General features: G+C 46.8%; 1 protein-coding gene across 2 annotated transcripts in view; it reads right to left on the bottom strand.

The window, feature by feature from the left end:
• RHPN2 (rhophilin Rho GTPase binding protein 2) overlaps positions 1-22,194 on the bottom strand; it is a 56,329-nt gene that overhangs the window by 4,478 nt on the left and 29,657 nt on the right. Inside the window, exons 4-14 of one of the 2 annotated variants that reach the window (XM_030874459.2) lie at positions 21,647-21,722; positions 14,886-14,963; positions 14,388-14,512; positions 12,647-12,813; positions 10,326-10,513; positions 9,762-9,918; positions 8,062-8,181; positions 6,370-6,564; positions 2,013-2,089; positions 1,513-1,659; positions 1,047-1,202 (exon numbers count right to left, since the gene is read on the bottom strand). In XM_030874459.2, the coding sequence (XP_030730319.1) occupies positions 1,047-1,202; positions 1,513-1,659; positions 2,013-2,089; positions 6,370-6,564; positions 8,062-8,181; positions 9,762-9,918; positions 10,326-10,513; positions 12,647-12,813; positions 14,388-14,512; positions 14,886-14,963; positions 21,647-21,722 (1,486 nt within the window). The remainder of the gene's footprint in view (positions 1-1,046; positions 1,203-1,512; positions 1,660-2,012; positions 2,090-6,369; positions 6,565-8,061; positions 8,182-9,761; positions 9,919-10,325; positions 10,514-12,646; positions 12,814-14,387; positions 14,513-14,885; positions 14,964-21,646; positions 21,723-22,194) is intronic. The other variant, XM_060288669.1, reaches the window with a different exon arrangement.

Genomic DNA, 22,194 nt, shown 5'->3' with positions numbered 1-22,194 from the left:
TCTTCACGTGGCTGGTTCCTCCTGTCACTCAAGCCTCAGGGCAAGCCCTGCTCAGGAGCCCCTCCCAGCTCCAGTCATTCCAGCACATGACACATTTTATTCCCTTTACAGCACGTTCCCCAAATCACAACCACTTATTGCATGTTTAGTGCCAGCTTTGTGGGGGCAGGGACCTTATCTGTCTAATTCCAGCTGTAGCTCCAACACCTGAGAAGGGCCTGGCACACAGTTGATGCCCAATCGATATTTGTTGAATGAATAAACACATACTGTTCTAGAGGGAAGCGTCCAAGGTACATAACTGAATGTAGCAAGCACAGAAGAGTGCGTATGCCACAATTCCTCCGACTTGGGGAAACAAAGGGATGTAACTGTGCACATGGACTCGCACAGGCTCAGACGCTTCCCCAGATCTCCCAGGAAACAGCTAACACTGTCCCGGACGACGTGCGGAGAGCATCTTCCACACATCATCTCAAGGCCTTCTGTATCAATTCAGTATTTTTTTTAACCATGAGTATGTACTACTTTTGCAATTGAAAAGAATTTAACCAGAAAAATAAATCAATTGGTTCTTTTATCTATAGCAGGGGTCCCAACCCCTGGGCCGTGGACCAATACCAGTCCACAGCCTGTTAGGAACCCGGCCGCACAGCAGGAGGTGAGTGGCAGGAGAGCAAGCAAAGCTCCATCTGCCACTCTCCATCTCTCCCCATCGCTCCCCATCGCTCACGTTACCGCCTGAGCCATCCCCCCCACCCCGCCCCACCCCTCATCCGTGGAAAAAGTGTCTTCCGCAAAACCGGTCCCTGGTGCCAAAGAGGCTGGGGACCGCTGATCTATAGGATTAAAAAAAAAAGCTTTCCAGTGATCTCTCTGACCCAAGTTGAGCACATCCCAGTGATGACGGGCTTAGGAGTTCAGTCGTTTGTGGCACGTTACAAATGCGGGCAGGAGGCAGGGGTCCGGATAAAGACCTCTGGGGCTGGACTCACACTGACTTCACTCCACGTCGCTGTTTGCTGCCAGGGGCCATCAGCACTCACCATGGACGATGTGGCATCCAGGAGGCTCACGACCTTCATCTCAATGTCGTTCTGGCCAAAGCTCTTCAGCAGCTTCATAACCTCACTCACAGTCAGCCACTTACAGTCCACGTCTTGAATGGAAACAATATAATCCCCTTCCTTGGCTCCTGCCACCTATGAAAGTATGATTTAAATAAAGGTCAATGTTCTGTTCATTCAGATCCCTAAAGCAGTTCCCAAGTTCATTAATAAAATAGTTATCTGCACAAATTTGCTTCAAGAAGGCAAAAATGAATCCTTTTCTCTTTGGGCAAGAAAGGTATGAGAGACCTTTCACATAAAGCAAGGCCTTTTACATAGAGGAACCCTACATTGAATCACCCACATACATTTGTTTGGGCAGCTCTCTTTATATTTTACCAGTTTCTCTGTCTGCAAAGATGCCAGGGAGTTTTGCTCCCAATTTAGAAGGGTCCACACTTACGGCAGCAGAGCAGTACGGATCCAGGAAGTGGACTTGAACCGGGGAGTTTCCTCTCAGGGTGAACCCCAAGTCTCCTTCTTCTGCAGTGAAGTGAATGCTTCGAGGAGGCGTCCATCTCTTATTAGCCGAAAACACAGATAAAGGGCCCTTTGGAATAGAGCATCATTAGCCGTAGGAGCTGAAGGCTGAATCAGGAACTTTTGAAAACCAAAGGAAACGATGCCTTATTGTCCTTACAGATTTCATTCGGCCCTGCTCCGAGACTAATGATACCATCTGGGATAATACGTGCTACGAAGTCATACAAGAATGTTAATTGCCATTTGCTCTAAAAGATCCAACATATTTAAGATCAAATTATCTTTTTAAAATTATCTTAAATAATCTTATATAACATCTCTAATTAAAAATCAAAAACATCTAAAAGTAGCCTTTTACATACTTGCAATTTATGAAACAGCTTTCCCCTCAAGTCATTATGAAATAAATGTTCAACATACCAGCTTCTGGAAGAAGTCCGTTACTGTCACCTTGGAGAACTGTGGCGGTATAATTTCAACCTCTCGCTCAGTTTTAGCTGGAAAAGAAGATTAAAAGTAAAAGCATAAATGTTTCTCTAATTGAAAGTTATCCTTGAAAACTCAGGCCTAACTCCATTTGGGTATCTACTATGAGCTATATCCCACTCTGGGGCTGGGACAGAGTAGTGGCAATAAGACAAACTCCCTGCCTTCGAGGAGCTTATTTGTATTCTAGGGGACATCCAATGGTATTCATAAAACCCTACTGAGAAGTAACCTACGTTTCAGGTGTGGCTGTTATGGAAATACCATGCTTTCAGCACAGTTTCGGGCGAGATGTGCTTCCTCTCCTCAGTATTAATGTGTGATGCGAGGATTTCACAGTGAGAAGTGGGTTTGCCAAATCTCCACTATCATATTCACGGCAGGCTCAAGCCAACCCTTCCCATGAGGCTAGTCAGTGTCTAACAAAGGATCCCAGTGCAGGCTAAGTATACATGAACAACAGCATAAAAAGAAAATATGGGGAAGAAGACTGGCACTGCCAAGAAGACTGACACACCCCTGTATTCACGGGACGGGCCTGTGGTTTCTTACAAACGAACTGCTTCACACAGCACTGGGCTCAGACAGGTTACTCATCCACTACAAGAGTGGTGCCACCACCCCCAGACAGCCTCGCCAGGAGCTGTGCATCTCCCTCCCCCTGTGGAGGTTGTCTCTACTGTGTGGACAAGGGGGTCAGGGAAGTGGCCTGTGTCCACGAAGGAGAATCCCTGAGCGCCATTCCTGTTTCCACCAACCAGCTTCGTCACCTGGAACAAAGACTTTGATCTCTCTAAGCCTCCACTGCCTCATCTTTAAGATGAGGGTGATACTAGTATCACCCTCATAGTACTGCGGAGTGAGATCTCACTTATATGTGGAATCTGAAACGGCCAATCTCTTCAAATCTATTTATGATAAAAACCCTCAATGAAGGGGGTATAGAGGGAACAAATCTCAACATAATAAAGGCCATATACGACAAGCCTTGAAAACTTTACCTCTAAGATCAGGAACAAGACAAGGATGCCCATTCTTACCATTTTTATGCATCATAGTATTGGAAGTCCTAGTCATAGCAATTAGTCAAGAAAAAGAAGTTAAGGCATCCAAATCAACAGTAAAACTGACACTATTTGCAGATGACATAATCCTACTTAAAGAGAACCCTACAGACTTCACCAAAAGACTGTTAGAACTAATGAATGAAATCAGTAAAGCTGCAGGATAAAAAATCAATATACAGAAATCCATGGCATTTCTATACACTAACAACAAACTATCCGAAAGAGAAAGTAAGACAATCCAATTTACAATTGCATCAAAAATAATAAAACACCTAGGAATAAATTTACCCAAGGAAGTGAAAGACCTCTACACTGGAAACTATAGGACATTCATGAAGGAAATTGAAGAAGACACAAATAAGTGGAAAGATAATTCCATGTTTGTGGATTGGAAAAATTAATATTGTTAAAATGGCCATAATACCCAAAGCAATAGACTAATTCAATGCAATCCCTATCAAAAATATAATGGCATATTTCACAAAACTAGAACAAATAATTCTAAAATTGGTATGGAAACACAAAAGATCCTGAATAACCAAAACAATCTTGAGAAGGAAAAACAAAGCTGGAGGTATCATGCTCCCTGATTTCAACTATACTTTGAACTACAGTAATCAAAACAGTATGGTAGGGCTTCCCTGGTGGCACAGTGGTTGAGAGTCCGCCTGCTGATGCAGGGGACACGGGTTCGTGCCCCGGTCCGGGAAGATCCCACATGCCGCGGAGCGGCTGGGCCCGTGAGCGATGGCCGCTGAGCCTGCGCGTCTGGAGCCTGTGCTCTGCAATGGGAGAGGCCACAGCAGTGAGAGGCCTGCGTACCGCAAAAAAAAAAAAAACAGTATGGTATGGGCACAGAAACAGACACACAGATCAATGGAACGGACCTGAAAACCCAGAAATAAACCCACGCATAGATGAACAATTAATTTATGACCAAGAAGCAAATAACAGACAATGGAAAAAGGATGGTCTCTTCAATAAATGGTGCTGGGAAAACTAAACAGCCACATGCAAAACAATGAAACTAGATCACTATCTTATACCATGCACAAAAATTAACTCAACATGGAGTAAAGACTTGAATGTAAGACCTAAAACCATATAATTTCTAGAAGAAAACATAGGTGGAAACCTCAGTGACATTGTTTTTAGTGATATTTTTGTGGATCAGACTCCAAAGGCAAGGGAAACAAAAGCAAAAACAAACAAATGGGACTACGTCAAACTAAAAAGCTTCTGCACAGTGATGGGAACTATCAACAAAATGAAAAGGCAATTTACTGAATGGGAGAAGACAGTTGCAAATTATGTATGTGATAAGGAGTTACTATCCAAAGTATATAAAGAACACGTACAACTCAACAACAAAAAAAACAAACAACTCAATTGAAAAATGGGCAGAGGGTCTGAATAGGCATTTTTCCAAGAAAGACATACAGATGGCCAACAGGCACATAAAACAACACTAATTATTAGGAAAATGTAAATCAAAACCACAATGAGCTATCACCTCACATGTGTTATAATTGGCTATTATCAAAAAGACAAGAAATAACAAATGTTGGAGAGGATGTGGAAAAAAAGGGAACCCTCGTACACTATGGGTGGCACTGTAAATTAGTGCAGCCACTATGGAAAAACAGTATGGAGATTCCTCAGAAAGGTAAGCATAGTTCATATGACCCAGCCATTCCACTTCCGGGTATTAACGTGAAGAACGTGAAACACTAATTCTAAAAGGTATATTCACCCCTATGTTCATTGCAGCATTGTTTACAATAGCCAAGATATGGAAACAATCTAAGTGTCCATAGACGGATGAACAGGTAAAGAAGATGTGGTATATATACACAATGGAATACTACTCAGACAAAAAAGAAAAAAAAAAAAGAATGAAATCCTGTGACTTGCAACTAAATGGATGGACCTTGAGGATATCACGTTAAGTGAAATTAGTCAGATAGAGGGAAAAAAAAGACGATATGATTGGAATCTAAAAAAATCCCCCAAAACAAATGAACAAACAAAACAAAAACAAACTCATAGATACAGAGAACAGATTTGTGGTTACCAGAGGGGTTTGGGGGGGAGGGATGGGCAAAATGAGTGAAGAGGGTCAACTCTATGGTGATGGATGGTAACTAGACTTGTGGTGGTGATCACTCTGTAGTGTATACAGATGTTGAATTATAATGCTGTACACCTGAAACTCATACGATAAAAAATAATAAAGTCAAACTCATAGAAGCAGAGAGCAGAATGGCGGATGCCGGGGACAGTGGGGGGTGGGTGCTGTGAGCAAATGTTGGTGAAAGGGTACAGAGTTTCAGTTATGCAGGATGAGTAAGTTCTAGAGGTCTAACACAGTACTGTGACTATTACAACACTATATTGTATACGTGAGGGTAGATCTTAAGTGTTCTCACCACACACACAATCACACACAGACACGATGAACTAGATTTTGAAGAAATCTTCACTGCCAAAGTAAAAACTTTTCCCTGCACCCCCTGGATCCACTGTATCAGTGAAAATTTTACTTCTTCTTTCATAATAAAAATAATTTTTGTCTGGGGAAAAAAACAAAGAAAGAAAATGGAGAAAACAGGGTAAAGATCAAGCCTTGGAACAGGAATAAGGATGCAGGTGGCTTTCAAACTATGGAGCCGGAGGTAAAAGACAGAGAGCAAAGCGCAGTTTCCCAGAAGGCAGGTGGCACGTGGGTGGGTGTGGAGCGTAGGGAAAGCGTCGAGGCGAAAGGCAGCTCCTGGGGTCTCCTGACTAGTGGTGGGGGCTGGAACCCTAGGGGAGGCCGTGAGACTTTAAGGGAAGGAATCTAGAGGAAGCAAGCCAGGGAGAGGAGACCCACAAGAATGCCAGGAGGGGAGGTGGGTTTGGGCAAGACCGTCAGCAAATAGGGTGGAGAGGAAAGTGAGGGCAGAGACAACCAAGGTGGCAGGGCCCTGACGTCATAGGTGGCGTGTTGAGGGGCAGGAGGGGGTCGGCTGCCACCAAGGGGTCAACAAGGACGAAGACCATAAAGAAGGCCCTGGATCTGGGAAGGAGGAGGTGAGGACTCCAGGGCAAGAGCAGCACGCGGCCCTGTCCCAGTGCCCGGCACACAGCGAGGGTTTGCCCGGCCCCTGCAGGAGGAGCGCCCCAGCGCCCCTGCCTCTCACATGGCACATTCTGCACCTGGCACCGGCACCCAGGCCACTCACAGATGATGTCGGGAACGTCGATCAAGCTCAGCAGGTCATAGTCGTCACGGAGCTGAGTGTACTTGAGCCGGGACCGCTGGTGTGCCGCAGACAGCACCTCCTGCAGCACCTCGATGTTCCGGAGCTTCTTGCACAGGCTGGCCTCCCTCACGGACTCCTCGTGATGGGTAACAGCTCGGCACAGATGGGACTTGCCTGCCCACAGAAAATCAAGACCACAGGACACATGTCGTAAACTGCAATGTGAGTACCTCAAGGAGAGCCCGAGTGCCCAAGGATTCGCCCAGAAAGGTGGACGTTCTCTTTTCTGAAGGATCTGCCTGGATGGCTTCAGTCCCTCTAAATGTGTGTACAATATGCTCACTTGTGTCTATAAAACTTTCATTCAGCAAACATTTACCAAACATTCTAGGCATTAGAGGTAAAGCAATGACCAAAAACTCGCCTCTGCATTCATGGAGTTTACATGCTAGTGGTTGAAGACAGATAACAAGCAAAGAAATGTGTAATGGGTTGTGTGGCTATAAGGTTCTGGAGAAAAATAAAGCAGAAAAAAAAACAGGCAGATGTGGCACGAGAAGATGGGGACTGGGGAGTCGCCCTTCTATTATGGGTGATCAGAAAAGGCCTTTTAGAAGGTAACTTTTAAGCGGAGCCCTGAAGGACGTGAGGGAGCAGTCAAGAGGATATCTGACAGAAGAGCGCTCCTAGAAGAACAGCAGCAAGTGCAAAGGCCCTGGGGCAGGAGCATGCCTGCATGTTTAAGGACAACAAGGAACTTGGGAGTTTGGTTGGAGGGAGTGAGGGCTGGAGAGAAGGGTAGGGAATGAGGCCAGAGAGGAACAGGGGCTTGACCATGGCCAGCCTCACAAGTGCAGGTGAGGAATTCTGCTCCACCTCTGGGTGAGATGGGACCACGAGGGCTCCCTGGTCAAAAGCTGGGCAAGCTGTGTGACCTCTCTGGGCCTCTGTTTCCTCAGATGAAAAATGGGGAGTCATACCATATGTATCTCATTGGGTTGTGTGAGGTTTAAGCGAGTCAATGTCTGTTGAGTAAGTACTACCTAAGCTTGGACCAGGGTGGTAGGTAAGAAGTGGTCAGATTTGGGATATTTTTCTAGGTAGAGCCAAGAGGATTCGCTAATCAAATGCGGGGATGAGAAAGAAAGATGAGGGCGGAGAATACGTCCAAGGTTTCTGGCCTGCACACCTAGAACGATGGAGCTGCCATCCCTGAGATGGGGAAAGTGCATGTGTGGGGTTGGTGGGGACAAGATCGGGTGGAGGAAGAATTCAGGTTTGGACATGGAAAGCATGCTCACTCTGAGACCTGTTAGAGACCAAACTAGGAAAATTCATTACCCGTTCTTAGGTGTGGCCTAAGAAATGCGTCCTTCCAGATTAGCGTGACCAAGGGCCATCCCCTGGACCCCGCTAGGGTGTTGGAAGATTGCCAAAGCTCTGGCTCCATCGTGGGAGCCCTGGTCCCTCGCAGAACCTGTGAGAACACAGCTCTGGAAGCCAGTTGAGGCCAGAGGACTGTGCCTCCCGGTTTCTGAATCCAGAGTGGCCACGATGACTCGGGAAGCCCTACTCTCCGGGCCCTGCCCTGGGGACCTGCGTGGAGCTGCTGGTGAGTGGAAGTATCAGATGGGGCTCGGGGAGGGAGGGAGCAGGAGAGCCGACACACACCCAGCCGCTGGCGCTGGTGAACGTTTTTCAGCGTGGCCAAGGGCGTCATCCCCTCTGGCATGTGGTCGTAGAGCTGGGACAGGCACTTCTCCTGGTGGTCCTCATCTGAGCCAGGCTTCACTGCGACAAGAACCACAGGATAAATCCCTTCTTGCGGCTGCGGTGCGGGCTCTAGAGGTGGCACCGCAGACCCACTGAGAGATCCCTCTTTCAACCACATCCCCAGGTTCCCTTCTCCAGCTTTACAAGGCACTTGGGATAATAGGTCTCCTTTCCACCCCTGGACATACCCAGGCAATCCAGCCCAAGGTCTCTGTGCAGGGGGCCCGGCACACTCTAGGGGCTCCGGATTTGGCTCCAAGCCCCTGCTCTCTACCTGCTCCCTATCACCCATCTTATGAACCTCCAAGCACAGCCCCACCTCAAACCTCTGGGGGCCTCCATGCCTGCACCCTCCCTGGCACGTGTCCCCTCCTGACCTCACCAAACCACCCACTGCTACCTCAACACTTCCGGCCTCTGTTCCAGGGCTCACTCAGATCCTGTTCTCACTCTAGCTGTCCTTTCCCTCCTCGTTCAGCTGGAAAAGTCCTCCTCAGAGTCCCCAGTCTAACTCGAATGGCACTGCCTCTGAGGAACCATCCATGCCTACACCAAGGACTCCAACTGCTGCCTCATTTGTGTTCCTACCACAGTGACTGAAGCACTGTATTTCGGCTGGTTTACATGACTTGTCCTGCCTAATAGACCATAAAATAATACTAGCAGGAGCAGCTGACACTTCCAGAGAGCCCACCATATACAAGGCACTATTTAGCTTTGCATAGAGGCATTTAGTTTTCACAACAGCCTGTGAGATAGGTTCTCTTCGTGTCCCCATTTTACAGATGAGAAAACTGAGGCACAGAGCAGGTAAGTAAGTTGCCCAAGATCACCCAGCTAGTAAATGACAGAGCTGAGATACGAACCCAGGCAGTCTTGGCCCCAGAGGTTTTCCTTTTCGTTACTCAGAGGGCTGCCTTGATTAGCACCAATTGCAACAAAAGTCCCACCCAACCTCCGATCAGAGCCAAGACTATGGGGAGGAGGGTGAGGCACTCACTGCAGGCTGAACATTTAAGGAGGTGCCCCAAACTCAGCCATCAAGATATATACGATATTTTAATACAATTTTCTAAATATCAAAATTAATACAAAAATATTCATGATAAACAACCGATCAAAATTTTTTTTTTATTTCAGGTTCCCACGTGGCTCAGTAAGGCACCGTTATTGCTCTGTGTCCTTATTTAAAATTTTAATCACCAAGGATTTTTTTGTCTTAGTTTTGATTCATTTACAATTATAATTTTAAAATATTATCTCAATTACTGAGTTTATCCCCTTAGATTTCGTGCCTGAGGCGAGTGCCTCCCTGGTCTAGTCCTGGCCCTAGATTCCAGGTGAAACATCATCTCCATGAAGCCGTCTGTTCCATCCCAGGCAGAAGGAACGCTACCCCTCTTCCTCCCACAGGAAGGAACCACATAACCCCTAATCCCATCCTGTTGCCTGGGCCAACATGTAATCCCCACCCTCTGCCCCTAGGCTGTGAGCATCTCCCAGGCAGGTAGACAGCTCTCACTCAGCTCAGAATCACCCAGAGGAAGCAAAACCACACCCCTGACCAAAGCCCAGAGCCCCGAGATGCCAAGCCTTACACTGGTGGTCGATGAGGAGGGTGGCTGTGAAGTAGTGGGCCAGGGCTTCGTAGTGGTGGGCCTTCACGCAGGCCAAGCTGGCCCAGGAGTATGGGATGTTCTCCTTCACTGGCTCCTGGTTCATGGCCGTGTGCAGCTGCCGATAGACCTCTCCCACCTACAACGGAAAAAATGTTGGGAACGAGGAGGGTGGCACAGGGGCCCTCACGTATCCGGGCTGCAGAAAAAGAGCCCTTTCTTCTGGGCAGCGGCCCCTGCCAGAGGTCGCTCCAGAATCTGGGAGCAACTCCAAGGTCTCCTAGCGCTGTCAGTGTCAGAGTTAACGGGGAGATCAGGCCACTGTCATTATGCTGGTTTTTAGGCTAAGCTGCAGATGGAATCAGTGATCCGTATCTGAAACACCATTACTTGCCAAGAAAATGCAAGCCAGCACTCTGGCCAGCCTGAGCGGGCATGCTGCCCAGGTCACGGGCAAGCTGCCATGGGAAGCCCCCGCTGCGTCCAGTGGGCCCACACCGACGAATCCCACTCACTCCGAAAGTCACGGGAAACGGCAAGGCTTACCTTGGCAGCCTCCTGAGCCACCTTCACCAGCACGAAGAACTCGTTCTGGATCCCAGAAAGGCAGATTTTCTCAAACGTGCTTTCTTGGGCTTGCGCCAGCATCATTTTGACCAGCACACTGAGCATGGCGGGACTCATGTCGTAACTTGGAGTGTGAGTAAACGTCTCTTTCAGGTAGTTTAAAACCCCTACGATTGGAATTGGTTTGCACGTTAGTTGGGGATCATATTTATTTCACCATGCTGCTCAGGAGTATGGAAAATGACAGAAGCAAAAATATAAAACTGGTGTCCTGAAGCATCTTTAGAAAAACCTGATTCTCAATTACCATAAGATCCAGCAATTCTACTCCTAGGTATAACCCCACAGAATTGAAAGCAGAGACTTAAACTGATACTTATACATGAATGCACATGGCAGCATTATTCCCAATAACCGAAAGGCAGAAACAACTCAAATGTCCATCCACAGACATGGGGATACACAAAATGTGGTATATACCTACAACGGAATAGTTCAGCCTTAAAAAGGAAGGCAATTCTGACACACGCTACAACATGGATGAAGACATCACACTAAGTGAAATAGGTCCATCACAAGGACCAATGTCATATGATTCCACTGGGTGAGATGAGGTCTCTGGAATAGTCAAACTCATAGAGACAAAAAGTAGAATGTTTCCCAGGGGCTGAGGGGAGGGAGGCATGGAGATTTAGTGTTTAATGGGACAGAGTTTCTGTTTGGGGTGATAAAAAAGTTCTGGAGATGGAGAGTTGCACAACAATGTGACTGTACTTAATGCCAACGAACAGTAATCCTAAAAATGGTTAAAATGGTAGTTTTGTTATGTATGTTTTACCATAGCTAGAGAACTTTCGTTTTCCAACTCTCTTCCAAAACATTTATGTCTGTATCAAGCAAGGAAACCAGCCTGCTCCCTATCCATTCCTGTCTCACCTGGCACACTTGTGAGAAATTCCATACGTGACTACACATATGATGGAGGTGAAGGTAGAAGGCAGACAGAATGACGGAAGGGCTCTCAGGCGGACATGCTCACACTTAACCCCTGGGTCATTCAGAAATTCCGGGCTTTCCCCCAGAACCTCAAGAAAGATCAACTCAGCCACTCCAGTGGAAATTTTCATGCCGTAGCCCTCAGCTGACTTTTTTATGTGTTAGAAAAGTGTCACAGCATTAAATGACAATCAACCTGGAGCTGAAATAAAATCTCCAGCACAAATCCCATCTGACTGGTTCTTCTGGTGTTGCTGCAAAGCATACACTGCCCTGCAGAAGGAAGGCGACGGCTGCAGGCTGTCTGCTCCTTTCTGGGGTTCGCTCCTACTCTGTTCTCAAGCTTTGTTTTGTCCATATCTCTGGAATCTTAAAGACAGGTCACCAAGCATACCCGCTTCAGAGTCCTCAGAAAGAAAGATGAGCCCAGAAAAGGATTTACAGTGAAAGAAATCAACTCCCACGTGGAATTTCACAGTGTCGTTTCCTCCCAAGGGATCAGTCATTTTAACCAAGCGATTCCACGATCAGCCAAAATGGCAAAGCCACAGTTCTTCATGGCCTTGCAGAGCAAAGTCAGATACCCCAAGAGTATCTGCCAGGGTAACACTCCGAAACAGAGTGACAAGGACCGGCACAGAAGGAAACCCGCTGTGGAGCCAGCTCAGCGCATCACACGTTGGTCTGTGCTTGTCACTGCTTTTGCCCACTATTCCCTGTGCCAAGACTGCTGGTCACAGGCCCTGCTAGAGGGAAGCGATGCAGGACCCTCGAACACCCATGAGGCAGGCCTGCCCGTTGCACCTCGCCTGGCAGCCCCCAGTCCTCTACAGACTGGCACTGTCACTTGGTAGGGGGCCGAGAAGAGCAACCTTGGGTGAGCGAGCTTCTCAGAATGAGCATAACAGAAAGGCAAGGGTAGTCATATGCACCAAACAGGCACGTCTGATGAAAGAAAAAAGGAAAAAGCCTACATTCCCACCGTTTGAGAAAACTTATTCTCTTCTTCGAAACTGTGTTCAAAGAAACAGTCCATTCACTGCCATCTCTGGGGCCACTCGTTTGGAAAAGATTAATCGTTAACTACTGTGTACACAAGCCATATTCAGACAGAAACAGGGTTTGAGCCAATAAGCGATTTTCTTGGTGGGAAGATACACGGGCTCTGGAAACTGGCCTGGCCCTTTCAGGCCTGTGAGGCCAAGTGTGGGCCTGTGGAGGACCCACGAACCCCCTTCAGCTGGGGTACCAGGGCCACCTGGCAGGGCCAGGGCTCTATCCCGGCAGCCCTCGCAAAGACACACCTGCGGCTCTCTGAAAGGCATCCACTGTGCTCTGCAGCCCAGCTTCTGTCTGTCGATTGCACCGGGTCCCGATCTGTGTGTACAGGGCTCCAATGTTAAACAGAATGCTGGCCTTCTCCAGCAGCAAGTTCTGTTGGCTAACCGGAACCCCCGTGAGGGAGTCATACCTATTTAAAAGAAACGTCTTTTGAGAATATGAATTCCTTGGCTAGCGAGTGCCACCTCTGGGTAAAAATGGACAGAACTTAGTTCTTGAATAAAACTCAAAGATGCACATGCAATGAGGTTTTATTTCCAAGCAAGACGACGGGTCTGATCATACTGAATAAAGACACCCGCAAGCGCAAACTGAAATAGGGATTCTCAACCGGGACGTCCTTCCATAGGTGAACGGATATACAGACTGTGGTACAGCTACACGGAGGAAAATTATGCAGCACTAAAAAGAAATGAGCTATCAAGCCATGAAAAGACATGGAGAAACCTTAAATGCACGTGACTAAGTGAAAGAAGCCAATCTGGAAAGGCTACATACTGTATGATTCCAACTATATGACATTCTGGAAAAGACAAAAAGAATCAGTGGTTGCCAGGATTGGGGGTGGGGAAGGGTGAGGATGCCTAGGTGGAAGGCAGAGGATTGTAGGGTAGTAAAACTGTTCTGTGTGATACTATGATATGATGTGGATACATGTCATTATTACATTTGTCCAAACCCACGGAAGGTAGCCCACCAAGAGTGAACCCTACTGTAAACAACGGATGTTGGGTGACAGTGAGCCAATGTAGGTTCATCAGCTGTAACGAATGGAACACTCTGGTGGGGCGATGTTGACAGTGGTGGAGGTCGTGGGTGTGCAGGGGCAGGGGCTATACGGGGACTCTCTACACCTCCCACTCGATTTTACTATGAACCTGAAACTGCTCTAAAAAATACAATGTACTAAAAAAAAAAAAAGAAGGCTTCTCCTAAATGAAATATAGCAAATCCTAACCCTTCATAATTCTTCCTGAAGTCTAAAAGACTCAGGATATGTTTTAAAGTTCACCTATCAATCAGGGGATAGATACGGAGCTTCTTCCTAATTCAACACTAAGAAGTCACATTTGGCCCTTTCACCCACGTGCCGGCAGCTAACACATCTTCAGGAAAAGTCATCTGCCTTTCCTTCCAAAAGGAAGCATGGATAGCCATCTGCTGTGGTGAAATTAAACTCTGAATAGGCTCCTTAGCTACTGGGATTTACTTTCATTTCACACAGCCCTAAGCAACTCAGAGAAGAGGTATAGCATCTCCAAAATATTTAGACAACACTAATCATGGGAAGTACCAACTCTGGGGAAGAATCCAAGGTTCTGCTTCAGTTTGTAAAATCTCATCTATTTCTGTTTGCTGCCCTTGTCACTGGGACAAAACCTGATTCCCACTCCCATGCCATCTGGGACAAGAATCTTGTTTCTTGTTAGTTCCACCTCAGAGCCCCAGTGTTTCCCCCGCGATAAAACGAGCATGAAAAAAATGCCTCTTCTCCTCGGCTCACTTGCTCTGAGAAGCAAGAAGCCATGGTCCGTTGGAGGCTTTTCCCCCTGGATCCCCTTCATAAATAAACACTGGTTTATCTACATGTCTCCTGCATTAATGGGACAGTTAGAAAGAGGAGGCCACAGTGCAGAGGAGCCTCCGTGCGACAGAGGCTCCCAGCGGTGGCCAGAGTGGGAAAGCCCCAGCCCAGGCACGTACCAGGTAAACAGGATCCCCATTTGTCGGGTGGGTGGGAAGAATCGGCTCTCAACAAACCCCAGCTGGATGAAGTAACTCATCAGCAGCTCGACCCCAGCCTCATCTCGGCTGGGCGTCCGACAGGCCTGAAAGGAAAGGAACCACTGAGGGGGTGAGGGGGTGACCGGGTGAGCATAGTGCAGACAGCCAGGCAGGGAAGATGCTCACACACACTATTTCTCTGGAGCCTAGGCCCCAGTGCTGGTATCATGAACTCTAGGAGAGATGGGCAAGGCTGGAGTGAACTCATGAGTCCTGGAACCCAGCCCCAGACATGTATGTCTGTCCCCTCTGTGGTCTTCTTATGTGGCAAGTTGAATGGACGATTCTGACAGTTCCTCCCTACCACCTCCGACCACCAGCGATTCTACAAGACTTCAGATGAAATAATGGGATCATCTGAAGACTCATCAAGCTCTAGCAGCCACCCTCCTCACCCTGCCGCACACAGGAACATACTTGTCTCAGATCCATAAGATCTGCTATTTCATCTTCATAGAGGTAGCTATCTTCACTGTAATGTTCCAGGATAAAATCCTGTAAGAAAAATGAGATACTGTAAGGTGTGACTCAAAACCGCAAACAGGTAAAATAGTAATGTCTAAGGTCCCCCCCTTTAAAAATACATGTAGAGGGACTTCCCTGGTAGCGCACTGGTTAAGAATCTGCCTGACAATGCAGGGGACATGGGTTCGAGCCCTGGTCCGGGAAGATCCCACATGCAGCGGAGCAACTAAGCCCGTGCGCCACAACTACTGAGCCTGCGCTCTAGAGCCCGCGAGCCACAACTACTGAAGCCTGCGTGCCTAGAGCCCGTGCTCCGCAACAAGAAGCCACTGCAATGAGAAGCCCGCGCACCGCAACGAAGAGTAGCCCCTGCTCGCCACAACTAGAAAGCCTGCGCACAGCAACGAAGACCCAACGCAGCCAAAAATAAATAAATAAATGTTTCTTTAAAAAAAAAAATACATGTAGAATTCATAAAAACTTATGGGAGAGTGTACACTGCAGTGATTTTCTAAGTGGTGGGATTTATTTTCTTAATTTTATTTATGTATATTTAAAATTTTTGTTTTTGTTGCTTCACTAAAAAGGGAAGTTGAAGTTATTTTTTATTTAAAAATGGGGACTTCCCTGGTGGTCCAGTGGTTAAGGCTTCGCCTTCCAATGCAGGCGGTGCGGGTTCCATCCCTGGTCAGGGAGCTAAGATCCCACATGCCTAGCAGCCAAAAAACCGAAACATAAAACAAAAGCAATATTGTAACAAATTCAGGAAAGACCTTAAAAATGGTCCACATCAAAAACAAAATCTTAAAAAAAAAAGTGTCTTGGCAGCACAGTTAAGTGACTTGCATAAGTGACTATAAGTTCAATAATTCTAGCAAACATCACAGATATTCAGGGGCTTAGACCTTCGTCCTTTGGGCACAGGGTCTTCCTGGCAGAGGGAACTCATGTCTGGGGACTGTTACGAGGATGCTACCCTCAGGGTCTGTGATGGAAACCTTTGTGAGAGCAGCTCCGTGCACTTCCACAAACAAAGCACCCCTGTGAGACCTCCAACGGGGTCCAGCGTTTCATGACCACTTGGTGAGTTCATTCGGTCATAAGATACATTGACGAACACCTGCTATGTGCCAGGCACTGTTCACAGTGCTGGGGCTACTTCAGTGAACAAAACAAAGATCTTGCCCCATGGAGCTTATAATCTCACAAGGGAGCACAGACATTAAGTAACAGGCACAACAAATAGGTAAATTATATCATATATTAGGAGGAGGCAAGTATTACAGGAAAAAATAAGATGAGTAAAATGGGTATGGAGAATGGATTCTTGCATAATATCCTCCGTAAGTGCTGGCTCTCCCTGGCTGCAAAAAGTTGAGGAGAGAGACTGTTCATTACATTTTCCCAAGTGTCTGTGAGTATTCTTTTTACACGCTTTCTACATTAAAGACCCTTCTGCTTTTTATATGTTCAATGAATACCTACACATACACCCATATACTCTCCACTTACAAAAATGGGACTGTACTGAATGAATATACAACATTGCTTTGCTTTTTTTTTCTTTTTCTTTTTTTTGGCTGCACCATGAGGCATGCAGGATCTTAGTTCCCCAACCAGGGATCAAACCTGCGCCCCCTGCAGTGGAAGCGCGGAGTCTTAACCAGTGGACCATGGGGGAAGTCACTGAAATGGTTTTCAAATATAATTAATTATGTTATTAGTGACATTAAGTATGGTGAGTATGATCTGGGGGACAAAGCTCCTCTAGGGCTTCTCTGATGACATCCCTGAGAGCAGCGACTTTTTTTTTTTTTTTTTTTTTTTTTTGCGGTACGTGGGCCTCTCACTGTTGTGGCCTCTCCCATTGCAGAGCACAGGCTCCGGACGCACAGGCTCAGCGGTCATGGCTCACGGGCCCAGCCGCCCCGCGGCACGCGGGATCCTCCCGGACCGGGGCACGAACCCGCGTCCCCTGCATCGGCAGGTGGACTCTCAACCACTGCGCCACCAGGGAAGCCCTAAGGGAAGAACTCTTACAGTGATGTGGGCAGGGTTATGGGAAACCATAGGATTGTGCAGGACCTCCAGAGCCATTAGAACCACAGAGTTGAAGGGTCAAGGGGGAGAAGGAGCTACGGGAACCTGGAGAGATGGCTGCCTGAAGTGAGCATCCAACAGCCACGAGGACCTTCCCTGCTGGGGGGGACTGTAAAAGGTACCCAGCTGAGGGAGCTGAGGAGTTAAAAACCCCTACTTCCCTCTCTTCCCATCCTCTCATCTCCTGCTGATGCTACTCCCCCTCAGACACACCCAATAGAAAGCCACAGAGCAGGGTAGAGGAGGGCTGAGGGGGAGGGAGGGGCACGCAGTGCAATGGACAGTATCTAGCACCACAGATGGATTCTTTGTTTTTTGTGTGTGTGTGTTTATTTATTTTTGGCTGCGTTGGGTCTTCCTTGCTGCGTGCGGGCTTCCTCTAGTTGCGGCGAGCGGGGGCTACTCTTTGTTGTGGTGTGTGGGCTTGCGGTGGCTTCTCTTGTTGTGGAGCACGGGCTCTAGGCACACAGGCTTCAGTAGTTGTGGCACGCAGGCTCAGTAGTTGTGGCTCGCTGGCTCTAGAGCACAGGCTCAGCAGTTGTGGTGCACGGGCTTAGTTGCTCCGTGGCATGTGGGATCTTCCCGGACCAGGGATCGAACCCGTGTCCCCTGCACTGGCAGGCGGATTCTTAACCACTGCACCACCAGGGAAGCCTCACAGATGGATTCTTTATACATAGTTCAGGAGAAACTGGCTACCCATTTTTTGGTGAAAATAAAAAGAGTACTACACCTCATTTTTTTTACACACAAATTCCTGATTGATTAAAGATTTAATGTTAAAAAATGTTAAAGCACTGGAAGAAACTATAGCAAAATATTTATGTCTTCTTGATGTGGAGAATGCCTTTCTGAACATGTTATCAAGGAAGAATTGTTAAGGGAAGAACTGTTAAGCTTAACAACACAAAATCTGTTTGAAAAAAAAAAAGGTGTACTTTTTAAACTGGTATTGCTTGTAAAACAAGTTAAAGGAGAGAACCTACTGGGAGAAATATTTGTAACATACATAACCAAGCATTACTCTCCTTCATATGTAAAAGAACTCTTAAAAGCAACTCTATGGTAAAGCAGACAAAGGACAGAAATAGGTATTTCCAAAAGGACACATGTGAAGGACAAATGAACAAAAGCGGGAACTCTAGTACAATGCAAACTGTCATGATATCATTTTTGCCTGACCTCACAAAATCAAAATGATAAGCGATACCCAATGTAAGCAGTCATACACTGTGGGAATGTAAGGCAGGACCACTGACTTCTGGTGGGTAATTAGGTAACATGTATCTTTTTTTTTTTTTTTTGGCTGTGCTGCATGTGGGATCTTAGTTCCCTGACAAGGGATCGAACCAGTGCCCCCTGCAGTGGAAACACAGAGTCTTACCCACTGGACCGCCAGGGAAATCCCTAACATGTATCTTTGTCCTACCAAATCCTCGTCCAGAAATTTATCCAAAGGGAATATTCAGCAAAGTGTGCAAACGTGCTCAGAGAGCTGCTGACGACAGTATTTGAAAGCTGCCTTAAGAATGAAATTGGGACTTCCCTGGTGGCACAGTCGATAAGACTCTGCACTCCCAATGCAGGGGGCCCGGGTTCAATCCCTGGTCAGGGAATTAGATCCCACATGCATGCTGCAACTAAGAGTATGCATGCCACAACTAAGGAGCCAGCGAGCTGCAACTAAGGAGCCGGTGAGCCACAACTAAGGAGCCTGTGAGCCGCAACTAAGACCCAGCACAACCAAATAAATAAGTAAATATTTTTTTAAAAGAATGAAATTAATAGTTACCTTATTTAGCACCTACTACCAGAAGACACCATGCTAAGCCTGAACAGATCACAGGAGTCTCACAGCCTCCTAAGGCAGGCCCCTGATCAGAGGACAAGATCGGGTGCTCACAGATTAAGTACTGAGCAAGTTACATAGCTCAGTGGGGAGACGGGGGGCAGGGGAGGGAGGTGTGTGGCTGTGAGGGATCTTTACATGTCTTGATATTTTCTGAATGTTTTGCAATACTGTTCTCAGTAGGAAAAATAAATTAATAAAGACATATTTAAAAGCAAAACAAAACGTGAATTCTCTGAAAGGGAATTGATTTTGATCGTGTTTTTTTGTGAAGTCATTTTAAAGTCCATTTATTTAAAATAGAAAAAAATCAGACCATGAAGCTTCAATGACCATTAAACATCTCATGGATACACAGATTTGAATGACAACTTGAATTGCCCTAATTCAGTCGCCAAACTCTTCTGTGGCACCTGTCTGTGTTACTCTCAAGGACAAATGTGGAAGGAAAAACAGAACATCCCCCAAACATTCTCATTTTTGTATGACTGACATTTGTAGAGTCCTTTTTAGGCTAAAATGACATGGCTGGAAGCCTGAGCTGAATAGCACTTGGCCATACCCACAACATGTGATTTTTTTTCCCCCACTGGCTTTAATGTGAATTCAGCACATGACATGTTTGGATCCTTACAGATGCCCATGAAATTCCCAAGTTTCTCCAAGAGTCTACCTTTTAAATGCCTGTGTTCTTTATTTTTATCTTTATTTTTTGGTAACCTTTGCAATTCCTTCCAAACTCAGACATTTTGTGGTTCTAAGTATGTCTTTTTTTTGTTGTTTCATTGAAACATAGTTGACTACAGTTCTATGCTAGCTTCAGATGTATTACATATGATTTGACATTTGCATACATTATGAAATGATCACTACAGCAAGTCTAGTAACCATCTATCACCAAAGTTATTACAGTATTAGTGACCATATTCCTTAGGCTGTATATTATAACTCCCTGGCTTACTTATTATATAACTGCAAGTTTGTACCTCTTAATCTCCTTCACCTACTCCACACCCCCAAATGCCTGCATTCTTGCAGCTCTGGCACCAAGCAACAAACTAAATCTTAAAAGAAACTATTCTACAAAAGCAACTAAAACATTTCCACAGACATAAGCATTGTCTGGAGTCTCACAGACCTGTGGCAAGTGTCACATCTAAAAGTTCAGGGGACCTGTGAAAAACTGCCATATTGGATCGTTTCCTACCCAGAAAATAAAATCCTTGACAATCCTGCATCCAGGAAGACTACCAATGTCCCTTCTTAAACTCCAAAATAAACCCCAAACTCACAGGGCCCGGGACCTGGATTTAAACAAGCAGCAGTCCACAAGGCCATGAGTGAAAGGGCTTATATGTCAAGGGACTCACGCAGTCTCTGACTGAGCTTGGAGGTCAAGTGCAAAGGCTTCTGAAGCATTAACCAACTGCTTTTTAAAAGGACAAATTGTGTAGGGCCCCAAATGCCATATCATCATTTTTTTCTTTTCTAAATTAAAAGCAGTCCGAGATGAGTCAACTAGCAGGATTACTGTGAAAAGAAACAAAATTCTCTGAAGCATTTTTCACGATGCTGGGATTCATTCCTATACACCATGCCTGTGCTGGAAAGCTCAGAGACAGGCACTACCTTCCACCTCATCGCCACTTTCTCCTCCTAAATGGAAGTTTGAGGTGAGTCAGTACAACTCAGAATGATGGATGTGGGGCAAGGAGGAAGAGGAAAGCATTCCAGGCGCCGGGAGGCCTCTCCTGGCCCCAAGGCATCTCTGGGCGGCTCCATCAAAACACATCTTCCACTTCCCACCTGGATCCCCTACTGAACCACGGGATCCAAAGGCAGGGCCTGTGACCTCAACAGCACCCTGCACAGTGACAGACACAGATGGGCCTACGAGTAACGCTGCTTGCCAGGGACACACTGGCTAAGGGGAGGCCAGATACCGTTCACTTTAAAGATGTGAATTGTGCGGTGTGTGAATTATATCTCAAGAAGGTTGTTATTGGAAGGAAAAAAAAAAAAGATGGACGGAAAGAAGGGAGGGAGGGAGAAAGAGGGGGAGAGAGAAAGAGAAGAAAAGGTAGACATCCAGGAATTAGGGAGCAGCGGGATCCATAAACTCTAGCTATTCAAGTATTTACTTTGTTTTGGTGTTTTTTTGGTTTTTTTGTTTTTGTTTTTTGGCCAAGCTGCGTGGCTCGTGGGATCTTAGTTCCCCGACCAGGGATTCCACCCGGGCCCCGACAGTGAAAGTGCCAAGCCCTAACCACTGGACCGCCAGGAAATTCCCTGATTTACTTTGAAATGTATCAAAAAATAAAATGGATTGATGTATAGATTCAGGGATGCATAGATGGATGAATACGTGATAAAGTGACTACAGCAAAATGTTCACGGGAGAACCTAGGCAGTGAGTATACAGGGATTCACTGTCAAATTCTTTCAGTTTTTCTATTTTCACAATAAAATGTTGAGGGACAAAGACTTTGGCTATTCTTCCAAAAACGTGGCCTAAATTGGTTATATACCCTCTTTGACCTGGGGTGGACTGGCCCGGGTTTCCAACCCCTTCCCCAGAAGCCTCAGTGACCAGATGAAAGGGAGCATCTGAAAGGACGGGACAGGCTCTGAGGGGGCTCAAGGCCACCCTGCAGAAATCAACTGACACTCGGCACATTGAGCCTAAGGTCACTCTCAAGGGATACACAACTTCTACACTTCCCTTTTAAACAGTGAGTCCAGTGCCCCTCGCTTTGAGATTTACCTTGAGAACGACTGAAAAGTCAACGTCCTTGGTTTCCTTCAGGCCAAGCGGAATCAGGGGAATCGTAAATGCCTCCCTAGAAGGAACACAGCAAGGTACGTGAACATCCGTATCCCGGCCACTTTGCACCCCCCGGCCTTCCCCCAGCAGCCCAGCTCAGGTCCCCACCCGCTCTCCCCCGCCAAGCTAGCACACACCAGTTCATTTTCCATAAAGACCACTTGGGTCACGTCCCCATCTCTGTTCCAAAACTGGTCCCAGTCCCCGGCAACTTTTAAACGACCTAGCCTAACACATGAGGCCCCTACCAGCTCCACCCTGATTTAGCCCTCCAATCGCTCCACTTCTTTGAGTAACTGTGCTGAGAACCTATTGTGCACCCGGGGCTGTGCCTGGTGTGCCCACTGCTCCACCATCTGGAGCATCTCCACCAGCTCCACCCAACCCCCATCCCCCTCCGCCTCTCCTCACTGCAGCGGGTCCCATCTCCCCTGCAGCCCTCCAACTCTGGGCTCTCAAGGGCCTCCTCCTATTCGGTGTATCCCTCT

This window comes from Globicephala melas, chromosome 19 (genome assembly GCF_963455315.2).
Source record: "Globicephala melas chromosome 19, mGloMel1.2, whole genome shotgun sequence".
Lineage (NCBI taxonomy): Eukaryota > Metazoa > Chordata > Mammalia > Artiodactyla > Delphinidae > Globicephala > Globicephala melas.
Note: the sequence above shows the minus strand (reverse complement) of the source record. Positions and strands in the feature narration are given on the sequence as shown.